The 12,257-nt window shown below is 40.9% G+C and overlaps 1 protein-coding gene across 3 annotated transcripts in view; it reads right to left on the bottom strand.

Annotated features, from left to right (window-relative positions):
- Nucleotides 1-12,257, bottom strand: part of TENT2 (terminal nucleotidyltransferase 2) — a 92,045-nt gene that overhangs the window by 51,963 nt on the left and 27,825 nt on the right. For all 3 annotated transcript variants that reach the window (XM_006021419.3, XM_025201381.1, XM_025201380.1), the window contains exons 9-10: nt 9,495-9,571; nt 1,945-2,073 (exon numbers count right to left, since the gene is read on the bottom strand). In XM_006021419.3, the coding sequence (XP_006021481.1) occupies nt 1,945-2,073; nt 9,495-9,571 (206 nt within the window). The remainder of the gene's footprint in view (nt 1-1,944; nt 2,074-9,494; nt 9,572-12,257) is intronic.

Below are 12,257 nucleotides of genomic sequence, written 5' to 3'. Positions count from 1 at the left end.
TAATTTACAGTGCAAGTATAAAATTAGGCAAGATAAGTTGTTAACAGAACTCCCATGCCATTGGTGGTGATGAACTAGTTAATATTATAGTAATAAAACATTAGGAAGACAAAACAGCTGGTAGCTATGTGTATATCTAGATGCTCATCTCACCCTTTTCAGCACAGCAACTTGATATTACATAGGTAAAAAGCCTACCAAACAACAGTGATGGATTGCTGGTACTTCATGGGAGTTAGCTAATCACATGCTGCCTATCCAACTAGTTTTTAACTGCTTAATTGCATTAAGCAGGCAGAAAAATAAATGTATTTGTCCTTAATATTTTTCCACAAGCATGTAAACACTGAAACCTGAACTTACTTTCTTTCCATAGACACCTTTGAAGAAACTCAGAGAATACCACAACACCAGATAGTCATAGTAGGACAGATTAAATCTTACATTAAGTGCCTAACAACTCTGGCTAAACATTAATAATAGGCACACAGTTTGACACCACAGAATTGAAAGGTAACCTACCATGGCTGTTCTGGAAAGTGGCATACACCTTCCAATTACTATACTTATAGACGATGCACTATAAAATAGGATCAAAATAGCTTTTCTTGATAATTTGCTAAATTGACATAAAAAAAACTTGCAGCAACAGTATTCCAGAGGTATTTAAGCAATTAGCTATGTGGAATGGGCTGAAGAGCTAGCTTCAAGGCCAAAGTGATTAGCCATCTGATCTATCTATAGAAAATAAAACTTCGGCAAACTGAAAAACAGTGAACTGATGACAAAGTGAATATTCACACACCATTTACTCATAAATTTTGTCATTCATGGCCGCAGATGAGCATGGTAGGATTGAAAAAAAGACTGGATACTTAAATAGCTAACAGACGTATTCAGAGTTGCATTAGAAAGAAATTAAGTTTGGAAGTAACATTTATATTTCTAGGGGAATTGAAACAGATGATCCTTGAGGTCTCTTGCAAACCGAAGATTCTAGGGCATAAATCAACTTCTAATGGCATTACAAAAAATATGTGCGGGTGAGTTACTTTATTAAACGTACATGCTTCAGGGTTTTCTGCAATTTTCTCTGAAACATTTGTTGGAAGATGGGATACAGAATGAGGTGAAACACTGATTTGATACAGATTCAAAACTCCAAAGTAGGAAGGGCAATTTCAGAGAAGATACATAGGGACTCCTCTAACAAAACAAACTATGTTCAAGGGGATAAAGTAATTAGAACTTGAGTTTAGTCTTTACATTTATAAAAAAATTCACTGAATCGGACAATCTTCAACAAGGAGTTTCAACTCTACTGCATAAAGCTTTTCCAAATAAGACATACATTCAACATCCAATACAAAACTGCACTAAAAAAAAAAAGCTGTGGAAGTCTACGCATCCCAGTTGTTCACGCTCACTGGGAATACACCAGTGTCTTCATGAAAAAGATAGTAGTTAGGAAACTTTGTGGTCTTGAGCTATGTATGCCAGAATTCAAACCTGCCCCAGTTGTTCTGTTCTTGGGATATCAGAACAGAGACAACCCAACCACACAACCCCCCTTAGAAGCCTTTGGAGAAGATTCTGAACACAAAAAATGAAGGGACGGTTATCTTTTCTCCCCTTTACAATAAGTAGATTTGTTTATGCTGAGCTTGAGTTTACTTTGTAAAGCACACAAGGTTGAAGTACATTTTTACTGAGAATATACATCTCCAGAGAACAGGTCCACCCTTGCTACATCAGAGAAAACACTAAGAAAATGGAATAAGAATAAATTTTACTTTATCCTCTGCTTTTTCCATCAGGTACAGGATACTAGCTAATGTTACATGTAAGAAAAAAGAAAATCTATACAAATACTTTTAAAATGACACAATATATGCTGTTTAAAAAAAAAAAAAAGACAATTTTCAAAACTAAAAGAATACTTACTTTGTAAATAGTGCAAAACCATCAACACAAGACTATAGCTGCTTAAAGTACCACGACTGGCATCATTAATGTCATGAAAATTTGCCCACTTCTTAACAACGAGTACTAATGGACGAACTCGATTCTCAACTGTAAGCAAAACAAATGCTTATCAAGTAGGGCAATTTAGGACATTTTATCTGCAATTGTCAATGAGGAAGGTTTTTGTATTACCTTTGGGTTAACATTTAACTACCCAATATAGTTTTGCACTCACCTTTTACACCCTATTAAAGAATCTCACTAGTTATCCCAATCCTAATGTTCATCTTGCCAGGACAGAAAAAATTACTTGTATTTATTAGAAAAATTCTGGCCTTTGAATAATAAGGTCCACAGATCAATTATAACAGGTGCCTCCAGCAAGCTTGCTGGCTGGAGGAAAAACTAGACATGTCATACAATGTTGTAGTAGAGGTCTAGAATGCTATTGTAGCCATGATGATCCAAGAAATACTTGAGAATAAAGGGGTTTCTGAAGATACCTATTACAGAACTAACTATAGGGTTGGGAGAAAGATATCAGACAAGCTTTCAGGTACAATGTGCCCTTCTTCTAGTCTAGAAAAGCAGCTTCTTTCTTCCAAAAAGCACTTTAAAAGCTTGTCTAAAATCTCTCCCAACCACATTAGTTAATGCAATAAGAGATTCCTTCAAAAAGCACTTGCTTATGTCAAGCAATGTCAGCAAGGGAGTGTCCTCATTCCTGAAGTACCCTCCAGCTGAGATATCTGCCACAATCAGCATAACTCAAATAGCTAATTTAGGAAGTTCTCTTATGTAAAAAGTATTTTTCTTGTCCAGAATAACCAACCAAAACAAACAGAGAAGAAAAAAAAAAAAAAAGAAACCAACACATGCAGGAATTTCTCTTGCTGCAGGTCAATTTTCCATCTCTATCAGGATGATCTATTTGTCCATAGTATGGGCAGAATCTGCCAAACTTATCACTCAAAGTTAATTTACAGGTTAGAAGAGGTAAGTTTTCCCATTCTTTTTTGTGTCAAAACCCACATACCTATTACCATGGGATTTTTATAGTAGTGCGCCTCTAGGGTAGGAACCAGTATTATGTTTAAATATGAACTTCCAAATGAAAAACATAGCCTCAGTCTTCCCTGAGCACCATGACATGGAGAACACAAACACATCTGCCAGAAGTAGTGAAGTGGAGTTGGCTACAACTGAACAACCAATATGCAGAATCTAATGAGCTGATGGTAGTCTAGCAGACCTCCTCACAACAGAAGATGGGGTTTTTTCTGCCCCAAGGTCATCAATATTCCTAATTTCCAGATGTAAATATTTAAAGGAGGAATGTTTCTTGAATTTATGCAAAGCAAATGCTGTGACAACTGTGAAGACTGCTTGTCTGACTTTAAAGTACAATACTGGTTCTTAAAAGAAAAAAGGTCCCCACCTTCAGATATCTAAAAAAAGACCCACTAACTGATGATAGCAACTATTGGGAAACCTATTGCAATGGGTAAGAAATACACCTAGGTAGCACTGCAACAAACAAAATATTCCAAGATCATGCTTCTGGTGTTGTGAAGTTAAAATTGATGCCTTAAGGAAGCTTTTAATTTTGAGACTGAATTCCCTGAGGAGATTATAACAAAGTGACCTTGTTTTTCCTTGGACACCTCTTACACAGCCACAATAGAGTTTTCCTGAGGGAGTTTAAGGCTACACTTCACTGGTTTAAACTTGGTAGTTAAACTTTGCACTTTAGAGCAAACAGTAAAATAAGTATTCTCTATTGATTTGTTCTCTGGGCCCATGAGAGTAATAATCTTCTCATGCAAGTACTTATTTTAACCCTATCTGAACCAGATAGAGGATTTCTCACAGTAGCAGGCTTTCTCTGTGATGCAAACATCTGAAGATCCAGTGTTATATTAACATATCAAGCTCTTCAGCCAGCCTTCAACTACAAAGGTAAAAATATCATTGCTACCATGCTCTTGTTCCTATATTTTGAACAAGCTGAGAAGGCAACAGAAAACATAGGATGACCTACAAAAGGACCCTAAAACCCAGGTTTTTGAGTTTGCATCCTTCATGACTTTGCATCCTGGGACCTGCCACAAAGTTACCACAAACAGCTTTATGTATTATTTGCACACCAAGAAACTGATCACCACCCCACCAAATAGGTATTTCTGGGTATAGGAGCTACACAGCTAATCTGATCTTTGCCCTGAAGGTCTTAGTTTATCTGCCTCCTAGATGGGCAGTGTACATTAGAGAGGAAAAACGCAACAAAAAAACCCAACCAACCAACCAACCAACCAACCTTTCCTTCCTTTAGGACAAGAGAACTTTTCTTTGCAGTAGGGTCAACTGTGTTTTTCACAGTTATTATGAAAACCACATTAGACAAGCTGACTGTTGCTACCAGAATGAGGCTCTTATCCACAGTAGTGCACCAAGTCTTCAATTTACTAGGGAAATGCTGTGTTCTTTCCAATTCCTTTTGCTGAACTAAGGATCCCTTCAACAAGTGCACCATTAGATCCTTTAGATTCACCAGCTACTGGAGCAAAGGATACATGGTTGGAGCTCATCTCAAGACAGGGCAACATGCAGAGAATTACTGGGTAAGTTTCATATAAGCACTCAGTCACTGAAGCATGCTTGCACACCAAATCAGAATTCTGAACAGGTTCCAATAACAGTATCTGGTTTCTGTGATGCTACTTGTTTTCCATGATGGCAGTCTTCCTTTGATGACCACTGTTCTGTGATGAGGTCTTGCAGTAATCATCTTCAGCCTAAGCTTATCATCTGCTTCCCTAGCATTAAGTATATACTCATTAAGCACAGTGCAGTACCACTGAGAGATGCCCAAGCTGATACTTCAGCTAGCTGGTTTAAAGCTCAAAGCAGTATAATGTTAACACTGTTTTCCACCTTGGCTAATTAGCAATGTTCTTCACAAAGCTGTATAGGCATATCCCCCCCCATATATCTAAATTTATTGTAGGACATTCCAGGAACCATGTTACTCTGTTGTATTCCTTCATCTTTCTCTTTATACGGAGCCCTAAGAGGAAAGATTTTGCAGAAAGAGAAGTATATTTTCTTTTTATGTAAGTCAATATTATTGCTACCAAGAGTAGCACACTCTTCCCTGAGGATATGCAACATCAAGTGATAACTTAAGACAGGAAAAAGAAGAAAGCTGCTGTTCATCTGAAAAAATATCAAAGGATTGCTTGACAATAGTAAAAACAGGAAAGCTCTGAAATAAAGCTCTCTCAGGAATTTTTGGGACTTCTGAGACAGAGCTGTGCTCCCCAGTTCTCCAACCTTAGAAACCGGATGGAGAGAAGACTGAAAAGCTTTTCCATGGAATGTGGAAACTTGGAACATGACAAAACATTTTCCTGAAAATTTTTACCAAACTCCATAGATCACCCTTCTGGAGAAAGGTCAATAATCTCATAGATTCATAGATGTTAGGGTCGGAACGGACCTCAATAGATCATCGAGTCCGACCCCCTGCATAGGCAGGGAAAAGGGGTGGGGCTAGATGACCCCAGCTAGATGCATATCCAACCTCCTCTTGAAGACCCCCAGGGTAGGGGAGAGCACCACCTCCCTTGGGAGCCCATTCCAGCCCTTGGCCACTCTAACTGTGAAGAAGTTCTTCCTAATGTCCAGTTTAAATCTGCTCTCTGCTAGCTTGTGGCCATTATTTCTTGTAACCCCCCGGGGCGCCTTGGTGAATAAAACCTCCCCAATTCCCTTCTGTGCCCCCGTGATGAACTTACAGGCAGCCACAAGGTCGCCTCTCAACCTTCTCTTGCGGAGGCTAAAAAGGTTCAGGTTCTCTAGTCTCTCCTCGTAGGGCTTGGCCTGCAAGCCCTTAACCATACGAGTGGCCCTTCTCTGGACCCTCTCCAGGTTATCCGCATCCCTCTTGAAGTGCGGTGCCCAGAATTGCATGCAGTACTTCAACTGCGGTCTGACCAGCGCCTGATAGAGGGGAAGTATCACCTCTTTGGATCTACTCGTCATGCATCTGCTGATGCATGATAAAGTGCCATTAGCTTTTCTGATGGCTTCGTCACACTCCCAACTCATGTTCATCTTGGAGTCCACTAGGACTCCCAAGATCCCTTTCCACTTCCGTGCCACCCAGCAGGTCATTTCCTAGGCAGTAGGTATGCTGGACATTTTTCCTCCCTAGGTGCGGCACTTTGCACCTCAGCTGACATCTCGGCTGACTAGAGCCAGAAACAGTGCTCTTTTTACCCCCAAACGGAAAGAGCCTAACATCAATTATTTAATTTCAGACAAATTCAGGCTGGGAACCATGTGGAAGACTGAGACAACTGGACTGCTAGTGACCTTGTACTTCTTCCATCTACAACCTGCAGGGAGATATTCTCTCTTCCTGTATTTCATATAGCACTTCATCCTGGCCTATGATGCATATGCCTTTCCATAATGTCTATCAATAGTCAGGATTGTAAATCAACTCTTGCAAGGCTGAACAGGCTTATCTTTCCATACCAATTTCCAGTGTCTCTCTAAGCTATATGGGCACTGTTTTGTCTGAGCCAATCAACTCCAAGGGACAAGCCTTATGTACCTTCATAAGGTAGACTTGATTCTAGCTATATCCTTCCCCTTTGCACCCTCCCATCCACCCCACCAGACACCAGTCCTTTGGCCACGTGATATGTTTTGAGAGGGATTGTAATAGCAATGCTGGGAGCTCATATTAGCATTGCTTGTACAATGACAGTTTGTATTTGTTTAGTCCAAAGTCACCCAGAATATCTCATGCCAAAAGTAAGGGACTGACGCAACACTCAACTGGACATGGCTGCCTGCACAGTTACTGTATAGCAGGAAGACCATTCAGTTAGAAACGCAGAGTCCTTAACCACTGGGAAAAACAGCCACATTATCAATGACACCACGTTAAATTTGAGTAGTGCAAATTGAGAAGCTTTCTAACTATATAAAGATAGAGGCTGGGACAGAAACAAAAAGAGTGGACCAAGTGAACTGGTTCTTCCAAATACGGACTGCTGTTCTGCTTATTGCTCCACAGTGATCTGCTGGAGACAAGGCATAAAAACCTTCAAGAGAAAGTAAGAATAATAATGTGGACATTGTGGGTCATCTCACCATGCCAAAATGACAGGCCAATAATTTTCCTATCTTTCAGTTCTGTGGAAAGGTGCTGAAGAAAGATCTATTTTCCAAAGTGCATAAGACATTAAGAGTTTGTTTGGGAAAGCTAACGACCACTTATGAGCATACTAAATATTCTAAAACTAAGTTGGTTAAAAAATGGACATTTTTCCTATGGGCTGGAGTTGGGAAGAGACATTGTGCGTTTATCTCAGACTGATTTATATTGCTTGTATTTGGATGTGGAATATGGCATACGTCAGAACGTAAGCTACTTAAAAGAATTAAGGCAGGCGGTCAGCAACATTTTTGGCTGGAGTAACAAAAACACCCCAACCTCAACCCACACTTTGACTTGGTGTGCAAGAGGCAGAGGACAGGGGAGCAGCGAGGGGTCCGATTCTTGTTGCTAGTGCTGGGTGCATGCGTGCCTCCGAAAGATAGCAGGGCAGGGGCCGGGGTTGCGGTTCCCCAGCCCCTTCCCTGCCATGCACCCTGAGGCACACATGCATCTGCCACCGCCACAGAGTCAATGAATACCAGGGCTCTAGACCCAGGTGCAGCTCTTTGCAGCTTTCCCGCTGCCTGTTGCAGCTGCCCAGGCTGGCTACGTCAGGTAGCCAAGAAGCTATGAGCAGCTGCACCAGGCTCCAGAAGCCTGGCCAGGCAGTAGTTACATGTGTGCCTTGGGGTGCACAGCCAGAAAGAGGCCTGGAGCAGTGCGTGCAGCTGCTGCCACCATGGAGCATGGCTGGGGATCCAGAGGCCAATGCAGCTGTTTGCAGCCTTTCGGCTGCCTTCTACGGCCGGCCCAAGCTATGGGCAACAGAGATGGCAACAGAAAGTGTAGGAAGAGCTAGAAAAAAGGACCCTACCCAGGCTTTTAAGTTTGCATCTTTCATGACTCTGCATCCTGGGACCTGCCACAAAGGCACCACAAGCAGCTTTATGTATTATTTGCACACATAAAGAAATTGATCATCACCCCACCAAATAGGTATTTCTGGGTATAGGAGCTACGCAGCTAATCTGACTTTTGCTATGAAGGTCTTGGTTTATCTGCCTCCTAGATGGGCAGCGTACATTAGAGAGGAAAAAAGCAAAAAAAAAAATCTTTCCTTCCCTTAGGACAAGAGAAATTTTCTTTGTGGTAGGATCAACTATGTTCTTCACAGTTACTGTGAAAATCACATTAAACAAGCTAACTGTTGCTACCAGAACAAGGCTGTTATCCACAGGAGTAGTGCACCAAGTCTTCAATTCAAGTCTGCAAGCAGCCTGGGATCCGTGGCCGGTGGCAGCTACCCAGAACCTGAGCCAGCTGTGGCATGCTAAGCAAAATGGCCTTGCATGCCATGTTCTGGCATGGGTGCTGGGTTGGCTGACACCTGAATTAGGGTGCGTCTATGGTCTGGTCTTTCCACATTCATTTGCCAAGGTACATTTTGCATTTTGTGGAGATAAATACCAAAACCAAGCACTGCGAATTATCCTCTCTGCTGCATTCTCTGAAGGTGAGCAAGGATGAGCTCTGATTTTATTATTTCTTTAATGGGAGTCTGCCCCTCATAATCCTGGTTCCAACTAGAGATGGCATTCTACCCAGAGCTATTCAGACTCAAGAACAGAGGCCAAAATACTTACAGAAGCTTTCTTTTGCCTCTGGCTTTTCTCAGTTTAACTCTTCCTGAAGCCTGTAAGGATGCCAGCTGCTCCAATTGCCCTAGCAGGGGAAATGGAGCTGAAGAGCCAAATCTCCCCAACTACAACCCTAGGATGCGACTGGGAATTAGACAAACTTCAGTGAACCAAAACGTTAGTCTAAAACTTGAAACAAATTGGAACCCCCCCCCACAAAACCCCCAAACAAACAAACCCAAAACAAAGATGCAGCAGTAAGGTCTGTGCGACACCCCAGCTGCCATGCGGGAAGAGAAAAAGGGCAGATTGGAGGGAAGGACACAGCTATCAAGAAATGAAGTGCTCCCACTTTCTACCAGTGCCCAACAGACCTAGTTCTGCCCTTCACACAGCAAGCAGGCTGAAGTAACCATTGAAATGGACCTGTGGACTTTAACATAACAGAAGAATTAAAACTGTGGCACTTGAAACTTTTGCAAGTTACAGAAGTACTGACTAGTTACATTAAACATTAGTTCTACCCATAAGCTTGATCTGTTAAGATCTGTGGGTAACAAGAAGTATTACAGTTACCTTAGTATTAAAGATTAAAAGAGATAACATCTCAATAGAATTAGATTCTAATGCGTTTATTACAGAAGTTTCTATCAAGACTGAAATGCTACTTTCAAATAAGAGAACATTCTCTGGGAAAAATAAAAATAAGGACAACTTACTGTATGCATAGGTTCTGAGAAGGAATGTATTTCTTATTCCTACAACATTGTTTACATTCAAGTCAAACTCCACACAGCTATGGGGAGGGAAAAACAAAACAAAACAAAACAAAAAAAAGAGAATCAAATTTTATCATGCACTTTAAAAAAAATGTCAACCTGAATATATCGTATATTTTACTACCCATCTAATGACAATGTTAACACCACTACTAATCTGTTCACAGGAAACATGAGTTTAATGGAACCTCTGGACATTTGCTTTTTGGGTTAATAAAAAAGTAGGAGGCCATGAAGAAAGCCATTTGCTTTACTATTCTTCATGCCCCAATGGTGGGCTTGAATTCAATTGTCATATACAAACAATGTTGGAACAGAGTTGTATCAATTAGACAAAAACAGAGCAAAAATGGCAGCTTACTACTTCTTTGATATCAGCCTACCTTTCCTCTGACTAACCTTAAAATATAGGATCATTTACTAAACACACATTTGCTGAAATGTGATGAAACATCTTTTGGAGTCATTTAGGATTCTCTGAAGTTTTAGTTGGGAGTATAGTCCTACGGAAAGCAGAAGGAAAACACGACAACTAAAAGAGGCTAGAAAAGTGCAAATCTTTCCATTTTATGAGTATACAGATTCAACTGATCCTCCTTTTGGAACTCATCAATGAAGCTGTCACACTTCTAGTAGCCTTAGTATTTGTCTCTGGTTAGAAATCAGAATGATACAATTTATAGACTATTTGTTTCGTGCAAAATATGCAAGACTCACTATCAAAAAAAATCTCCACTGTGGTACTAGTTCAGTGTGCATGTTTAAAAAAAAAATCTTTCACATTATTAGCATAAAGCAGGAAAAAAGTACACCATGCCTCTTACTACTTCCTGAAAAACTTTAATTGTAATACCAGCATGAGAGTCAAATGATCTAAATTAACAACATCTGCATTTACAGTCACCCAAGTATAGCAGCATTTCAGTCTGTAACAGAAAGGGTAAACTAGCTGCATGCACTAGTCATAAACTAGAGGGAGGGGTTGACATCATTTTTGGCCAGTGCCAAAAACACCCTAACCTTAACTTGTAAGATGTTGGTGCACCAGGGGCAGATGGTGGGGGAGCTGCAAGGGGCCCAAACCTTGTTGTGGCAGAGCAGCACCAACCCCTTCCCCACCATCCGCCCTGAGGTGCATGTGCAACTGCTACCAGCAACAAGGCAGGTCAGGGCTCAGCAAACTTTGGTGTAGCACCTCTCAACCTCCTGCCACAGCTGGCCTGGGCTCTGGGCAGGCACCTGCCACCCACCACAGAGGCTGGGCTATTCACAGCAGAGAAGTTGCAAGAAGCTGTACTGAGGTCTGTGGAGCCTTGGCTTGGCTCATTGCTGGTGGTGGGTGACGAGTGCCTTGGGGCTGATGGTAGGGGAGCTGTGAGAGGCCTGATCCTTGTGGCAGCGCAGCCCTGACACCTTCCCAGCCATCCATGCCAAACAAAATGCCTTCTTGGCACACATGCTAGGGGTTGCCTACCCCTGCATTAGAGGTTCGCACTTACCAGTCAAATATCCTTATGCTTTAATTTTAACACCCATATCTCATTCACAGAGCCTTTATTTGGCAAAGGATTCCTTTGATATTCTATTTACGTTCCCCTAATAAAAACGTAATCTTATAAATGTTTAAACTGGCGGAAAAAACAAGCATGCAAATTAAACAAACTATCAATTCTGAGAAGCTGCAGAACATTTTACATTGGAAAAGAACTCCTTATTTCAATAACCACTTTAAAATAACCCACTACATTATGTGTTATACTATTAGCTAATTATATCAAGATTAAGCCTTACTCTTCTAGAAGCTGTAAGAGAGTAGTAAAGCATCAAAAAATATCAGTGGAGCAGGAAATTAATAAGTTTGAGTTAGTGTGTGATAGCTGTTATAAGTAAGTGTGCAAACACCACCAGAAATGTAACTGGCACATACTGCTCCAAGTCACTGAACTACATGTGCTCCCCAGTAATCAACCCCATTAAGAAAGTCTGATGTTTATCAGAGTGCCAATTAAGTAAATTCTACTGCATGGGTAATATGAGAATTTAACAGGTGTTATAACCATACAACCAAAAATGCATTTTGTGTAGTTGGGAGCCAAGGTCATCTATCAAAAGCAGCAAGTATTTTAAAAATTTGCCTGCACACTCAAGCAGGGTGAACAGGAAGCTTTTACAACCTTTTCACAACAGAGATGCCAACAAATATTAAGTAAACTTTATGCTATTGCTGTTTAACAAAGATCCGAGCAGTGGCAGGTAACAAGCACTGGAATTCTTTGCTAGAAAACAGAACTCAAAAATGAAGGTTGAATCAGGGGCTGAATAGCAGGGATATTTCCTCACCCATGCAGCATCCAGGAAGCTGTGGAATAGGAGAGGAAAAAGAGAAGGTAAATGTTCCTTCTCTTTTCAGCTACCAAGTACGCAAGGTGGGTGGCAGGTTGCAAATTTTAGATATCTGAAAGCTATTGACACAAAACATGAAGCTCCTATACAGGCTAGAGAGATAGCACACACTGGAATTCCATCACTGTCCCTTTCCCTTTCCCAACAGCTGTGGAGGGAAGAAGATTGACTTGGGTATCTTGCTCACTTTTGAACCTCTCTGAATGGGGGTGCATACATATATGTTGATGGAGAGTGCAGAAGAGAAAAAGGCTGACAGTAGTTGGAAAAGTATAGTATTTAGTAAATGAAGTGAGGGTG

Source organism: Alligator sinensis, unplaced genomic scaffold (assembly GCF_000455745.1).
Source record: "Alligator sinensis unplaced genomic scaffold, ASM45574v1 scaffold159_2, whole genome shotgun sequence".
NCBI classification, from domain to species: Eukaryota; Metazoa; Chordata; order Crocodylia; family Alligatoridae; genus Alligator; species Alligator sinensis.
Note: the sequence above shows the minus strand (reverse complement) of the source record. Positions and strands in the feature narration are given on the sequence as shown.